The 17,203-nt window shown below is 42.1% G+C and overlaps 1 protein-coding gene across 3 annotated transcripts in view; it reads right to left on the bottom strand.

The window, feature by feature from the left end:
• Nucleotides 1-17,203, bottom strand: part of DOCK2 (dedicator of cytokinesis 2) — a 415,558-nt gene that overhangs the window by 303,767 nt on the left and 94,588 nt on the right. For all 3 annotated transcript variants that reach the window (XR_007461385.1, XM_049647803.1, XM_049647801.1), the window contains exon 23: nt 4,095-4,203. Coding sequence is in view for 2 of the 3 variants with exons in the window: in XM_049647803.1 (XP_049503760.1) it covers nt 4,095-4,203 (109 nt within the window). In the remaining variant the exon portion in view is untranslated. The remainder of the gene's footprint in view (nt 1-4,094; nt 4,204-17,203) is intronic.

Here is a 17,203-nt window from a genome sequence, read left to right on the forward strand (position 1 = left end):
TACTCCATCAAAGGAAGGTATTTTTAATGATCTTCTACCTTCTTTGAATGGCTGGTTTTAAATTCTCCATAGTTTAGGGTTAGCTGCTGCCATGCCAACTCTGAACAATAAGGAAAACTACAGGAAGCAATTCACAAAAGCCAGATGAGTCTTAGAAATGAGAAATAACTTGATTAGGTCCCAGAACCCACAATGAACAAAGCTGAGATTGAACCAGACCTGCTCTATGCTAAATTAAAGCGGACTTGAATGACAGCTTCCACCATAAGCCGCTATTTGTCTGGAAGTGTAAAGTTGGAACCAGGAATGGTACTCCTTGGCATTCTCACTCTACCCTCTCACTCAAAATTTATGGAAGCCACTACTAATCGATCACAGAACTCTTTCCCACCATATCCCATGCAGGCTTGGAATCAGGACTCCAGCCATCCTTGTACTATTTGTCATTTCTTTCTCTCCTATAGAGTCAGTTCATGTGGGTTTATTCTACCTGAAATTTATATCTATGTTTCTTGATCTAGCTGAATAACCAAATGTCCTAAAACTGTTCAGCTTTATATGACAAGGTGAGGAATATAAATATCCCCTTCCACTCCAGGAAAATGCTCCAAAATCTTCTGTTTTATGGTGAGGTATAAATGGATAAAAACAATCCATTTAAATTGAAATGTGTAATAGGCTCTATATTTCTTGCTTTATATAATCCTCTTAACGTTTCCTCTAAATTAGACATTAGGCCTTCCATTTTATAAAAGAATAAACAGAGGCCCGAAATTCCACCCAGGTCTCTCTGGCATGAAATCCAAAACTCTTTCTCCTGTGGCAAATGTCAAAGTCCAAGAAGATTCTTTATATGGAGTTTGTTAACATTAAGTAAACTTGACCCCTCTCCCCTCATTAGCCCACACTTCCCATCCTAAAACAGCATTAAATCTTCAAAGGTTACTGCCTTCCATATTTATATATGGCTACATACTTCTTTGATAACTTTTCAATAGCCATAGAAATATGTTAGAAATTGTCATTGATTTTATGTAAATCCTGGAAGCTATATTTGACCCTTAGAGCAAATTAAAAAAGAGATGAAGCCCCTTTTGATGGCTCTGGGGTGGAAACCCATGAGGAGAAACCAGCATAACCTGGCCCAAATCCTGGGGGAAATAAGGCATTTCTTTTTTTTAGTGTTTTTAGTGTTTATTTATTTATTTTGAGGGAGAGAAAGAGAAAGAGCATGTGTGCACTTGTTGGGGAGAGGCAGAGAGAGAGGAGTTGTCAATGCAGAGCCCTATGCAGGGCTCAATCTCACAAACCATGAGATGAGATCTGAGCCAAAATCAAGAGTTGGACACTTAATAGACTGAGCCACCTAGGTGCCCCAAATAAGGCATTTCTAACATAACTTCCCAGACAGTAAGAACTTAGATAAAAAGACTTATGCCCAGACCATAATAATCACATTAGTTCCTTGCATTTGCATAGGATTTTATAATCTGCTCTTTCATAGCTGGTGTTTTTTGATCCTCACACAGTGAGGTCTTACAGATGAGGAAACAGACAGTGAGAGGTTAAATGACCAGCATAAAATCATACAGCTGAGCAGGAACACTCTTGTTGACCCACGTCTCCTCAGTGCCATAGATACTCGCTGGTTCCTCTTTGCTTTGTAGCTTCCTTTCTTTCTCCTCCTTTCTTTCTGTCTCCTCTTTGTTCCTTCCCCCAAGATACACATAGTTCATCACTGGAAAATAGGTGCTGACATTAGGAGTGTCTCCATGATAGCTGACTCCCTGTGTCTTTCTCAAGGCCAGTGGTCTGTCTCTTTCCTGGCACCTCTACTTTCTGGGGCATCTGTTCCTTTCTCTCCCCAAACAACTGGCTTCCTTCATTTGTCCATCACTTCTGCTTCCTCATACTTTAGCTTCCTTAGAGCTATGTCCATCCTGACTCGATGCTATAGCCTCTCTTATTGCAACCAGTCAAACCCAGCCCTCAGGAAACATCCTAACACTGTGTGGCCTCCCACTGGGAGCTCGGCTGCTTCTAATATGTTATAGGCGGGGTGACAGGCTCCAGTTCTTATCACATTTCTTTATGCTGCCCCCTGCTCTTGTTATCCTCTTTTTTGTAAAATGACGGAGGTTTGAAAAATCATGAGGGAAGACTTAAAAAAAAAACAGCAAAAGGGAAGGGAAGGTAAAAACTCTAAGACTCATCTCCAGTCATATCCTCAGTAGGTGCTAAAGGTATAGCGTAAAGAACAGTGTAATGGAGCAGCTCAGAGCATGGTCTTCAGAGCCAGGCAGGAGGAGATCTGAACACCAGCCATAACCCTGACTACCATGGAGCCTGAGGAAGTGGTATCGACTCTGAGCTTCAGTTTCCACATCTATGACATAGAGATTTTCACACTTATCCCAGGAGTCATTCATTCAACAGGTATTTATTAAGCACCAACTATGTACTAGGACTGTTCAGGTACTAAGGATACACTGGTGAACTAGACTAGACAAAGCCTCCCACTATACACACACGCACATGCATGTGCATGCGTGCACGCGTACACACACACACACACACACACACACACACACACACAGAGTTCCCTAACATCTGTTCAATCAAAAGATGTCATTAGCAGAGTGATTCCTGAACTTTGGTTGACACCAGTGAGCTATTTAAACTCCCATTTGCCCTGGTCACACTCCATACTGATGAAATTAGATTGTCTGGTGGTGGTAACTAGGCATCAGAATTTATTAAAGATCCCCAAGACTCCTGGGTGGCTCAGTCATTTAAGCATCTGACTCTTGGTTTCAGCTCAGGTCATGATATCTCACTGTTTCATGAGTTCAAGCCCCATGTCAGGCTCTGTACTGTCAGCATGGAGCTTGTTTGGGATTCTCTCTCCCCCTCTCTCTCTCTGCCCCTCCTCCATTCAAGCAAACTCTCTCAAATAAATAAATAAATAAATAAATAAATAAACAAACAAATATTAAAAAATAATTTAAAGATCTCCAAGACATTTGAATGTGCAAAGTTTGGAACCTGTGCATTAGCAGTGGATACTCCCTAGACAGATGTTTGCCTCTGACTCCTCACCTGCATTCTAGCTGGACACTAGTACCTCATTCGTTCTAGCCAGAGGCTGGGGGATCCCAGTCAGAGTCATAGCAGATATTTATATTAGCAACCAAAAGGATAACTCTGATTAAAAGTAGGAGAAGAAGTCATCTATGTTAACTCACTGGTTCAGACAAATGTGTTTGCTTCTTATTCATATGACATGAGGCAGCCCCTCCTGAGCACTTAGGACTCAATTTTGTGAAAGTTATGAAGTCTCCTTGAAACAGCCTCTTCATTCAGCTTCTCTGCTGCTAAACTCTTTCTCAAACTTAGGGGTAGGTCTCAAGGTTTCTCAAAGATTTACAGAGTTTGGGGGCACCTGGTTGGCTCAGTCGGTTAAGCATCCAACTTCAGCTCAGGTCATGATCTCATGGCTCTTGGGTTCAAGCCCCGTGTTGGGCTCTGTGTTGTCAGCTCAGAGCCTAGAGCCAGCTTCAGATTCTGTCTCTGTCTCTCTCCATCCCTCCCTATACACTGCCTGTCTCTCTCTCTCTCTCTCAAAAATAAAAAAAAAATTAAAAAAAAAAAAGATTGACAGAGTTTGTAGAACCATCAGTTGGAGGACCTCTCTCTCCAAAATGTCTCCTATTTATTGAGGAGACTCTAACCCACAAAGGGGATCTGAGCTTATGGAGCTGAGAATCAAAAGTAGAGGAATTTCAGAGACTGCCACCTGTCCCCATTACAAATGGATCAAGGTCAACCTATTACCTTCCAGGTAGCAAAAGCTTCAGAATTATTAAAAAAAAAAAAAGAGGCACTGTTACTTTCACAGCAACAAACAATAAATACACTTTCTCCTGCCCTGAGGAGCCCTTTGGTGTCCATGATCCTTGTGCCATGTGGCCAGCCCAGGCCTTCAGTTAACGCAGGGCTACACGCTCAAGCAAAAGTAGACATTATCTCAGCATGCTGTTATTTACCAGATGACCAAGGGAAAAGAGATTTTTTTTTTTGTAGTGTAAACCAACCTGCAAAAGGATGGTTGTTTTATACTGACTTTTCATCAGGTTGTTGATGGATTCAAAGAGCCGTCTCATGGATTCTTCAAACTCCATCTGTTCTTTGCCTTCGTAAAGCCTGAAAGAAGACACATCTGGGTCATTTCTCAAGCCTGCAGGCAATACCTGTGAAAGTGTATGCCAGCCACAAACTTCATTTGAAATTAAGAGACAGGGGTGGGAGACAGGGACTTCAGCGTGAGGGTGCTGAGTCAGCAGGCTTTGCATGCATAATTCACTCCTGGGAAAACCTCTGTCCACACCCAGAACAGATACCCTCCCCCTGACTCCCATCTGTTTTTTAAACCCTGAAAAACTTCAAGGGAATGAAACTCATCCAAGCTGAGGGGACATTAATAATTTCACCCTCTGCAAGAATCAGAAGGGAGACTGTGGTCCCCAGAGTAATCCCCAAATTGTCTGGGAAGCATCAAGGAGAAATATTTTCAAGTATACCGCCCTTCCACTTAGCCATTGCCTGGTTGTCAGATAAATACACATGTGACTGTTCCATGTCAGGGGCCACTGTTTCTCTTGCCCTCTAATTTCAGGATTGTGCGTGTCACTAGTGGAAGCCTCTTGTTCCTCTGATTACAAAGGCCCTACATTGTTATCGTAAAAATGCAAACATAATAGAACTGCATTGCTTATAAAGTGAGATCCTACCTCAAGATTAGGGATTGTTAACATTTGGACGGTTATTCTTGCAGAGATTTTCAAGGCCCACATGAATATACACATGTAACTTTTCATAGAAACCATCCCTTCATATAAAATCAGTCTCCAGGCTCCTGCAGCTTATGGCCCTCTTGGTCTAGCCCTGGAGTGTTGTTCAGCCCAAGGCCTCTCCAGACAAAGCTTTATCGCCAACCGTGAAAAATCTGCAGCCTGATCTGTGGCGTCCTGCATGAAATACAGAGGAGAGTGCTCTTGTCTCCAGTTCAGATAAAGAGCATCTCCTGTCACTGCCCTACACAGTCAGACACCAGTCGCTGTGGCTGTGGGAAAGGTGCTTTCCTTAGATAAAGTGCTGACACACTTAATGGGTTCGTTTGCTCCATCAACCACAGGAAGGGTGGTCCATCAAGTGCTGTCTCCGCTAAATTCTCCCCCATCCCTTTACCTCTTTTCTTTCTGCTTATCTTCTACTTTTTTTCCTCTGTTTTTAAGCATGTGTCTGCTTCTCTGCTTGTGAGTATTATTTACTTTCTGTCTCTCTGGGTCACTATGTTTATCTCTGCTTTTCTGTCTGACTCTATCTCTCTCGCGCTCTCTCTCTCTCTCTCTCTCTCTCTCTCTCTCTCGCTGTGTGTGTGTGTGTGTGTGTGTGTGTGTTAGTCACTCTCTGCCTCTCTTCTTTTTTTTCCTAACTAACAGCTCCCTAAAGCCCTCCTGAAGTAAGAAGTTTAAGGGAAATCCAGTACTGAATGTTCCAATCAATTATAAGGACCTGGAAATTGCTACTGACTTTCTGGGTATCTAGTTCAAGGTCATAGAGCCAAGGCTGTGAGAGGAACCAGGAGTCCTGAAGCAGCTCTCTCCCTCTCCCTCCTCTTCTTTAAACTACTCACTCCTGAATCTTCTTGTCCTACTAGCACAGAGATGTCTGCCATAGAGTATATGTTTTAGATTCAGTCAGCTCTGGGTTTACAATCTCCACCTTGCCCTGTACTAAAGACCTTTATCAATAACAGCAAACATTACAGTGCACTACTCTGCCGCAGACATTGGCTGCATACATATTAAATCATTTACCCTCCTAACCATACCATGACGTGGGCCCTATCATTATCCCCATTTTACAGATCAATGAAACTCAAGCAATATGCCGAAGGACTCCATGCCTGGGAGTGTTAGAGTCAGAGTTCACACTTGGCCATCCGGCTCTTGGGCCCACTATCTCAATCAGTTTGGACAACAGTTTGCTCTATGCTTGACTGCCCCTCTTCATTCCCTCAAGCCCTGGTTTCTCATCTACAAAACGCAGGCCGTAACAGCACTGTGTCCAAAGACTGTGAGGAGACCAGCTCACGTGTGAAGTGCTAGGATATGCCTTGTGCCAGTGAATGTTAGCTGTTGTCTTGTTGTTAATTTTAGGAGTATTACTATCATTCCTGCTTCAGAGATAAGGACACAGAAAACTCTCAAGAGATTGAAACTTGCCCAAATCCCATCAAAGTACAAACTATGGGACCAGATCTGGTAGAGAGGAAGGCAGGATCCTAATTCAAGTGGTGGTTTTACTTTTTGTCCAAAGCTAAGCTAACGAATGGTCCATCCCCCAAGGCTTTTGCCTGGAAATCTGTTTCTCTTTCCACTAGCCAGAGCTGCCTTAAAATGTCTAATAAACAATCTCACAATCCATATTATGGTCTATAGTGTTTCTGACCTACATTTAACACTCAGACATGACTCCCCATGGCAGAGTTGTCATTATTTATATACAGATGGACTTTCTCTGTAAGGCATACTTATTAGCCTATTTGCATGGGGCTGGAGACAGTTGGGTTTCCTACCAGGTCATCTTCTTGGGAACCACCCGTGAGCCTATAAGAGTGGCCTCCAGCAGCTTTTTCTACTGGTTGACCCTGCTCACCCCCACCTTCTATAACTGAATGGTCTCTCGGTAGTGCTCTCTCTGGAATTTGTTTTGTTTTATTTTTAACACAGAAACATAAAAATGGGCTTTGTTGGGAATCATCCTAATGGCAGTACTCCAGGGGGATGTTCCTGAACTCTTGATGAAGAGATCCCTAAGGCTGTCCTGGTTCCCAAACTCTCTATTGTTTTATTTGTTTGTTTTGTTTTAACTCTTTTTGGATTGTCTGAGCTGCACAAATATCCTTCTAATAAATTCCTTTTTTTCTTAGACTAGCTCTGGTTGGATTTGTTGCAACCCTGTCTGGTCAGAACTCTGCAGGGTGAGACTGGTTTCTTGCTGCTGCCGTCTGGAATTCTGAAACAAGAGCTGAGGGGAAGGCCAGTGAGCCCCTAGTCCGTGCTTCCCATTGTACAAAAGAAGAAACGGGGGAGCCAAAATGAGCAAGTGACTTGGCTTCACTGCCATCTTTTAAAAGTCATTTGACTGAGGTGGGAAAGAAAAGAGAGATTCAGGCTATGAGACCAGGTGAGGACTATGTACCCAACTTTAAACTTTGTAAGAACCTGAATTTAATTTCTACCACCAAGAAAAATCTGATTTGCTCCAGGTCACACTGTGGCAGTGGTATAGCTTGAACCAGAACTCAGCGTTCTTCTCCTTCTGCACTCTGAGAATCTAACCCAGGAGAGCAGATAACACAGATCCCACGAGGCCAAGATCAGGGGCATCTGCCTCAGTGGGAATCCAAGCTGCTCCCTGTTATTCATGTCACAAGTTCAGTACCTAAACACCACACTCTGGTCCAGAGAAGAAAAAATATTCTACACCTACCTAAGTTTCATCAAAGATTAAAAAAAAAATTCTATGGGGAAATGGCTTGCATTTAACAGTGACTACATCATTAAGTAAAATTGTTGCAGTCTTATTTACCAATCGTGTGTGTGTGTGTGTGTGTGTGTGTGTGTGTGTGTGTGAATTGTTAAGCCTAGAGTTTTACTTGGTAGAAATAGGAAAAAGAGTTGGAGGAAAATGACTGAAGATGAGAAGAAGTGACCCACACAGCTACTTAGTGCAAAGGGCTTTGCTATCTAGCCAGACTTCTCCATATAATGGCTATGTGGCCTTAGAATCTTCTCCTTCCTTACTGGCAAGATGGGAGATAGAATGCTCACTCAAAGGATTATTTTGAGGTGAGAAAAAATGAGATGATGCCTTTCAAGTGTTTAATATTATAGCTGGCACCTAATAAGTGTTAAGTAAATATCAGCTACTATTCTTACTGTTGTTGTTGGTTCCCAAGCACAGAGGTGATCATACTGGGAAACTCTGATCTGAGCATGCATAAATAAAAGGAATATATCCAGGAAGGAGCAACTAAGGCAAATAAAATACACAAGGGTTTAGATTACACGGAAGAAATAAATTGATGATGGAGGGCCTTCAGCAACGTGGGGCCTCTCCTGAGAAGCTGGAAAAGAAAAAAAAAAGCCTCATCTATCTGCAAGGCTTTAAGCATGGCCTTGAAGTCAAGGGCACGGCAGATGTAGTTTCAAGGTCCTTTTTTAGCACTTGGTCTCTGTTATAGCTTCAGGAGGGAAACATTTTTTTTGGCTTCAGAAGGCCCAGAAAGATGCTTCTGAAAGCAGCTGATCATGCCAGGGAAGGAATTACTGAAGGGCCCGAAGGCCCTGACCACAAGGAAACTGGAACAACCTGCAAGGCACTGTTCTGGGGCATGTGAGCCCAACCACGGCAAGCACTGGGCTCCCAGGGCTTGGATAAATATAGCGATGCTCTGCTTGCATGTGATTCATTAAGGAGACACTGTGCACAGCTGAGCACTCGCTAAATGCAAATGGGGCCCCATATGGTGTGTACGATGCTTTGCACCACCTCTTCCAGCAGGTACATAAAGTCTCAGCTAAAATGGAGATCCCAACCTCAGGCCAGCAGCCCGGGGGGGTGGGGGGGGCAGAATCTAACCAAGGAATCCCCAGGCTTGGAAAGGCAGCAGGAAGATTCACTTTGGAATCCAGGGGCGGAGGGTTTCCTGGCACACCAGCCCCATTTCATTTCCTAAGCCTTAGCCACTTCCATCTCCTCTGAGCCACATTCACAGGCACCCTCCTGATTTCTTCCCTGCCTTTTTAAGGCAAGATAGAAATTTAGGTAAGACTGTGTGGGTTCCAAACTCTGCTCTGACACTTACCAGTTGGGTGACTTTGGCTAAGTTTCTTAACCTCTCTAAGCCTCAATTTTCTCATTAGTAAAGGATATTAGCCCCATAAGGTGGTCCTACAATCAAATAATACATGCAAAGGAATCAGCACGGTTCCTAGCATATAGTAAACACTAAATAAATGCTAGCATTGTTAGCATTTTCTTACAGATCTACCCATTTTTGCTTCCTAAGCATTAACAAAAAAATCAGCATCTTCATAAAGACTAAGATAATTTATTGAGCACCTACTGCGTGCCAGGCACTGCAGTGGAAATAAACATGAGTAAGAGCCAGTCCCCATCCACCCCCCCACCCTCCAAGAAATCACAAGGCAGGCCAGCAGGTAAATTATGTATTGCTACATAGTAGAAACATTGGACAATAAAAGTTTAACATTATTATTGAGTGTGTCCTAAGGGTCAGGCACTGTGCTAAATTCTCCACATGGATAAGCTCATTTGGTACAGACTATTATTATTTACATTTTACATACGAGAAAAGGCAAAGAAATTAAAGAGGCCTGACCCAGGGGAATGGACGGGCAGAGGAGGGAACAAGGGCTCTGGTGGACACTGACCAGAGTTACGGCCTACCTGGGGGCACCTCTCTGCCCTCAGCAGCCCCCTTCCCTGGCCATCCCCAAGGCCTATCCGCCTCTCCTTCCCTCCTCCCCAGCAGTCCCATCAGTGCCCTGTAGGATTAGACCTGGGCCCAGGTTTCCATGGTTTTCCTCACCTGGTCAAATCTTTGCCTAAATTTGCTCTTGGCAAGACACATACTCGACTCATTTCACAAGTGCCTGGGAGCAAGTCCAGATTAATTGAAAGGTTTTTAAAGTGAAAAATCTATTTTAAATGTCTCTGTGATCTTACATGGAAAGAAGCAAAATTACTCAACAATAAGGCTGTGCTACACCATTCTGCTACTGTGCCACACAAGTCAAGATACTTGTATACTCCCAAATATGAGGCCAGTCACTGGAGGAATACTACAGGAGGGAGGCCACTTATTCAGTGAATTTCCTTAGATGAATGGCATGCACTCCACACAATGTGAAATCAGACTCCGACGGCATCTGAGCCCTCGCTGTGGGAATACTTCATTCTTAACCATCACTACTTGTCTGTTTTCTCCATTAGAGTATAAGCTCCACACTGCCAGAGCCAAGGCTATCTCGGTCTAACTAGCAATAGGCCTGGACCATCAAAAATGAGTTACAAACAAAGGCATCAACTAATGAGAAAGTATCAAATGAATGAACTTCAAACACCTTCAGTGCAGCTGTACAGAAATGTCTTATGAATCAGTTAGTTCTAGCAGTGCCTGAACTAGATGGTACTGATAGTCATCTTCAGCTATGCAGCCTTATTTCTATTACCTTTACTACTAAGACGACGACTACTATTACGAGCTGCTACTTACTAAGCACTTGCTATGTACCTGGTACTACCCTAACTGCACAAGGTCACCCAACTTGTAAAAGGCAGAGTCAGAATTTAAGCCCGAGTGTGTCTGGCTCCAAATTTCACTCTTAACCACTAGGCAAGTCTGCCTCCAGAGAATAGAGCAAAGTAAGAGCCAATTGCCAGGAACTGGAACAAGTCAGAGTGAGTACAAAAGCATCATTTGCCCAGGGAGTGATGTTACAGGACTGTCCAGGGAAGCTAAGCGGCTGGCTCTCACCTTTTTCTGTTCAAGCTCTAAATCCAAGGTGACTTAGCTGGTTTTCCTATCCTCGAGCCAATAATTCGCTCTATTAGAGTAGGTGTAAATTAGTGACTTTACAAAAAGAACCATTAAGCCATTCGGGGTTTCAGAAGAGTGATTAGTTGGAAAAATCACAACATTCTACGACCAAACCTCCCTGCCTCTCTGTCTCACTCTCTCCTCTCTCTCTCTCCTTCTCTCTCTCTCTCCCCTCACTCTCATTCTCTCCACCCACCTCTCCCTCTCCTCTCTCTCTTTCACTCACACACACACACACACACACACACACACCCTACTCCAACCTGGGATGCAGAATAATTGTAGTGAAGCCAGTGGCTGAGTCTGTCTGAAAATCATCCTTGCATTTATTGATCCTACTTACAGAAAGAAACACTTGAGTGCACTCAGCAGGCACATTTAAGTCAAAGCAAGGAGGCTGGAAAAGGATTCATGAATGAGAAGGCTCCCCTCCTGATTCACCTCTGCTCTGTGTGGTCCTTGTCACCACCCCAACCCCTTCCCCTATCACCAAGGTCTACAGACCCAAAATGAATCCAAAATTGCAGATTGAGACAAGGAATTTTGGTCCAATGAGTCTAGAGTGAGGTGTCCAGCCCAACAGTGGCCAGAGAAATTCTCTTTTGAAGGGTAACAACTTTGAAACATAAGGCATTATTCCCTTAAAAGAGAAAGAGTAGAGCCACATCTGAAAGAAAATATGCAAGGAAGGGCTAGTGTAACTACAATGTTGCCTATGTGGATTGCCAAGTAGCCTGGCCGCCAGAGAGAACTCCATGCAGACTTCATTTAATGCATGAAACAGTGGAGAGACAGGGCTCAGACAAGTTCGTGGTGCCAATCCTTTTGTCAATGACAAAACTATTTCTCCTTGAGCTGTTATTTTTTCCGAAGTCTGACATTTGAGGAGGGATCACCCCTTAGGGCAAACTGTAAAGAAGTTTCAGTAAACAGTCTTCCTCTTATAAATCACCCCAGGGAAGAATGATTTGCAGATGAGAGAACAAAAGACAAACTCAACATGTGGAGAATCCTGTTTTGAAAAATGTCTAGGATGAACACACAAAAATTAATGCAATCACTGAAGAAAAACTGCCTCAGGTGGAAGCGTAAACAGCCTAAATAAAAAAATAAAAGTTAACAATACAGAAGGAATGAAAGAAAACAATCCATCCAAAATATTCACTTTACTTTAAAATATGGCAACCCTGTGCAATAAATTAATAGTAAGTAGGTAATAAGATGCAGGCAAAAGCCTTGAAAAGGACTCTAAGTTATGAATAGAGTATGATGGGTGCCCCAGCCATCCTTCATTCTACTGAGAGGAGCTGCAGCCTTTATGTAATTTGGCAAGAAGAACTAAGTTGCATAATTCTGCACTTAAGTAAATTTCTCTATTAGCATGAAAAATAATCTTCAGGGTTTTTCCCCTCAATATAATTAGAAATTGAGTGTTCCCAAAACAATGCTCCTAAACAGAAAAAGAAATACACACACACACACACATGCACACACTCTCCCTCCCACTGCACCCCCCCTTCCATGTTTCCAAGACATATAGAGAAAAATATAGATTGCATCATTTAATTGAAAGAGAAACTAATAATCTGCAGAGGCCTTCCAGCATTTTCTCTTTAGGCCAAGTTGGTCTAAAAGTTTGGGTACCAAAAAGAAATTAGGTTTTGGCTGCCTCTCTGACCATTTCTTCCTTCAGTTTTTTAATGACCTAGGAAGTGTCCATAATATCTTAAGTGACAACAGAAAAAATTAAGTTGCAGAATGATTATACACGTACACACCCTTAGTAAAAATCTGGAAATCTACACATAAGTTGAGAATATTGTTATCTCTCGGAAAAAAGATTGTGTATGTCAACAGTCTCCTGACACACTTTTATGTTAAATAATTTTTAAACAAGTAAATATTATATTTAATTTTCAAAAGAGATATCTACTCTCCCTTTGAGTGAATGTTTCTTGCCTTCCAGCTCCTTTCTACAACAATCTTTTCCCCCCAAGTCTTTCTTGAAGTTTCTCATTCTTACCATGGGAAGTAGGGCTGGAGCCCAGGGATTTAATTCAAGGTCATACAACTGGAGGCAGTTTTCCATCTACAATTACAGAATCAAAGTACTGATTTTTCACCTACTTCCTAGTTCCTGGCATGGACTGCAACTAGAGAGACAATTGCCCAAGTAATGTCAAGTTATTGTTACTCTAAACTGTGGTCATGCCAGGAGCATCTGAACGTTGTCCTTTCAGTCTTATGGCTTCCTGAGAAGGATAATGAACTCTAGGTTTCTGCTCAGTTCTACTGAGAGCCTTGACATTTGGTATGTGGAGTTAAATAGAATTTTTAACAATTTTCCTTACTAATGGTGCTGGGTTTTAAAATGCATATGCACTAAATCTCTTAGTTTTGAAATCTGGGAACACCTGAGGAAGTGTTGAGTTCAAATGTGTTAAGGTTTACATTACTGAGGACCTCATTTGAGTAGTATTATGGCTGAGAGTGTGGCCAGACACCAGCAGCGAGCAGTGTGACAGAAAGCAGTGTCTGGCTCTGAGAACGAGTTCTAAACCAGACTCCAGCATTGGTGTGTGTTGTGACCATTAGCAGGTTACTTGGCTCTGGGCGCTGGTTCCATCATCAACAAGTGGACTACGTTACCACTGAGGGAAGCCTCCAGCATCTTTCACTAGCTTCTATGGTCAGAGAGTCAGATAGGGCATGCCGATTATCTAAGACCAAGCCTACTCACTCTGCAGAGTTCACCAGCATGGCAAATGGCCCCAAGGACACCCAAGTCAGAGCCTGGGGTAGGTAGTGATGGGTCTTTGTGGATCTCTTCACCTGCCAGCTGTCATTTAGTCATCAAGTCCCATTAATTCCACCTCCCAAAGCCATTTTTTTCCCAGCTCTACTGAGATGTAATTGATATGTAACATTGGGTAAGTTTAAGGTGTAAACCATAATGATTTGATACATATATTTATTGAGAAATGATTGCCACAATTATAGGTGACACATCTATCACCTCATATAATTACAATTTTGTGGGTATGTGTGTATGTGTGTGTGTGTGTGTGTGTGTGTGTGTGTGGTAAGAACATTCTAGATCTACTTTCTTAACAACTTTCAGATATATAACATGGTATTGTTAATTTCAGTCACCAAAGCCATTTGCTACCCTCCATTGTCCTTATCACCAGCTTCACTGGGGTCCCCATCACTTTTCACCCGTAGCGGTTTCTGAACCCACCTACCTTCCTTCAGTTGTACCCCCCATTTCAATCCATTTCTACAAAATGGCCAGAGGGAGCATTTTAAAAACAAAAGTGATCATACCATTGTCTGTCCAAAATCCTATACTAGCTCCCTGTTTTCCTCAGGATAATGTCCAGATGCCATGGCCTGACCTTCAAGGACTTTGAGATCTACCCCTTCCTATCTCTCAAGGTGACCTCCTACTACACTATCCATCTATCACTGAATTCCAGCCACCTTGGCCTTTCCACAGCTCAATTGAGTCAAGCTCCCTACTATGTTGGGTACCTCCTTCCAGCTTTATTTTCACCAATTACACTCTCATCCTCTTCACCTGCCACCTCCTACTCATCATTCAGGTCACAGCTTAGATGGCACTCCCTCCAGGATATCACCTTGACCTCATGAGAGATCTGACCTTCTTATCCCATGCTTTTAGGGCACCTCACTTCCCCTTAACTTCACAGGCACCCACAAGATTATCTGCTTAATGACTCCTTTCCCAGCTAGACTATAAAATCCCATGAAGACCAGGCTTGAGTCCATCCAATTCATTGTCATATTTCTAGTGCCAAGCACAGTGGCCTACTGGCTACTTGATAAATATATCTCGGATAAACACTTGATCGCCAATGCATACGAAACTTCTACCACTAGACAAATATTTCAACTAGATAGAAACATTCATTATCAACTCAAAGGCTTAAAAAGAGGAACAATGTTGGGGCCCAGCATGCATGAAACAGGTGTGTAATGTGTCAGTGCTGAATATAAGTAAGAACAGATGCTAAGTGAAAGGTCTTTCACAAGCTGTGGACCCTAAGGGAAAATTCGGGAACAATGTCGAGAGACACCGTGTCACAAAAAGCCATTTACCGTCTCTAGATTTTCAGATGCTGAGATGACCTGTGACTTAGTTAGAACAGCCACTGTGGTATGTATTTGGGTGTCAATCTTTATTTCTGGTATAAATGCCTTGATAGCACAGTGATTGGAAAATAGTAGGAGCTCAACAAATACACATGTCTTTTTGAGATCATATGTGAAAGACAAAATACATGGGCAATGTATCTGAAGAGATTTGACTTAGTTTGGGAATCTTAGGTGACCGGGAGGAGACAGTAAGAGAAAACTGGAGGGGAAGAAGAGGGAAGGGCATTCCACTCCCAGGAAAGCAAGCATACAGGTCCTGTAGCAGAAGGGAGTCACGTGGGTGAGAGTGACTGAATGAAGACCCCTGAATCTGGGGTGGAGGAAATCTGGGTTAAGTCTGGTGAAAGGAGACAGGTGGGTAGCAGGAGTAAGACCCATAGACCCTCACAGGCCACGTGAAGTTTTGTCTTCATCCTCAAAGCAATGAGAAGAAATTAGAAGACTTCAAGAAGAGGAACACCCAGATCAGACTTGAACTGGGGAAGATCATTCTAACTGCAGTAAGTTTAAAGGTTTCCATTTCTGAGTAGTGTGGTGGATAAAAATGTCCTGGAAAATGACTACCAAAGCCAAATTTTCTTTTCTTTTTTTTTAAATCTTTTCTTTTTTAAAAATGTTTATTTATTTTTGAGAGAGAGAGAGAGAGAGAGCACATGCAAGGGAGGGGCAGAGAAAGAGGGGAACAGAGAATCCAAAGAGGACTCTGTTCTGACAGCAGACAGCCCGATGCACAGCTTGAACTCAGGAACCATGAGATCATGACCTGAGCCAAAGCCAGATGCCTAGCCGCCTGAGCCACTCAGGCACCCTTAAAGGTGGATTTTCAAAATGAATGGGAAAACGTCAGGAAAGTAAAGAAACCATAGAGGAGAAACACAAAGCAAAAGGGGAAATCTGGATACTTAGCAATAAAGCCAGCTTCTGCCCCCAAGGCATTTGTTCAACCTTTGTGTCCTTAAATTTCTATTTAGGTGGCCACTTGGGGAATAGAAAGAATGAGATCAATTTGAGGGGCTGCTTGTTGGAGACCCTTGCATAAAGCTGGTATCCCAAACTGTTATGCCTTCTTACAAAAAAAACAAACAAACAACCAAACAAACAAACAAAAAAATCTATTGCATGAAAGGGAACAATAGAAAACTACCTGCTCCTTGGTGCTGGATGGAAAAGGACAACACATTTCCATTGAGTTTCTTAAGCATGAGTCAGTCCTCACCTGGATTTTGTTTTGTGCGTGTTTTTGTTTTTGTTTTCCCATACTCATGTTCCTTGCTTGGTTCCACAAACAGAAATTTTAACTTGAAAAGGTTTCTGCTTGTTAGCATCCCTGTTTTCTTTAGAGCAAAATAAAAACTTCATTTCAAGACTAAAAATATATAACAATTTATAAAGTTCTAAAGAAATTTAGCTTTAAAAGGGGCGCCTGGGTGGCTCAGTCTATTAAGCGTCTGACTTTAGCTCAGGTCATGATCTCACAGTTTGTGAGTTGGAGCCCCGTGTCGGGCTCTGTGCTGACAGCTCAGAGCCTGGAACCTGCTTCGAATTTTTTGTCTCCTTCTTTCTTTGCCCCTCCCCCACTTGTGCTCTCTCAAAACTAAATAAATGTAAAAAAAATTTTTTTAAAGACATTTAGCTTTCAAAAAATAATGATAACAACAAAATGTCCAGGAATCATGGTCACCCAAAACAGAAACAGTGGAATCAGACCCACAAAGACTCACTCAATTATACAGCAGAGAATCTAAAATCTTATATTTAATATGCTTCACAATAGAAAAAGGATGCTTTAAAATATGACCAAGAAATAAAAACTATAAAAGTGAAAAATTATATTTGAATAAGAACTAAATGGAATCTTCGAAAATACTTCAATAATTAAAATTCAAAACTCAGTCAGTGAGTTAAATTGAGTAACAGACATAGCTAAAGAGAGAAATCAGTTAGCTAAAAAACAGGTTCAAAGAAATTACCCAGAATGAACCCCCAAAAACAAAAAATATAGAAAATATGAGATATGGAAACATGGAGAAAAAGAGGTCTAACATACTTCAGTTGACATTTCAGAAAGGTAATAGAATATATGGGGGAAACACAAATATCAAAAGAGAATAATGAGTGAGAGTTTTTTATAATTGGTATTAAAAATCAAACTTCAGATTCAGGAAAATGAACTTCTAGATGTATAAAATAAGCCCACTCTTAAGTAAATCATAGCAAAAGTGCAGACTATACAAGACAGGGAAGTGATCTTAAAAGCCACCACAGAAAAGAGACCAGAATGCCTATAAAGGAGCAACAGTAAGACTGACAGTTAACCTTAGCAGCTGATCA

Source organism: Panthera uncia, assembly GCF_023721935.1.
Source record: "Panthera uncia isolate 11264 chromosome A1 unlocalized genomic scaffold, Puncia_PCG_1.0 HiC_scaffold_17, whole genome shotgun sequence".
NCBI classification, from domain to species: Eukaryota; Metazoa; Chordata; class Mammalia; order Carnivora; family Felidae; genus Panthera; species Panthera uncia.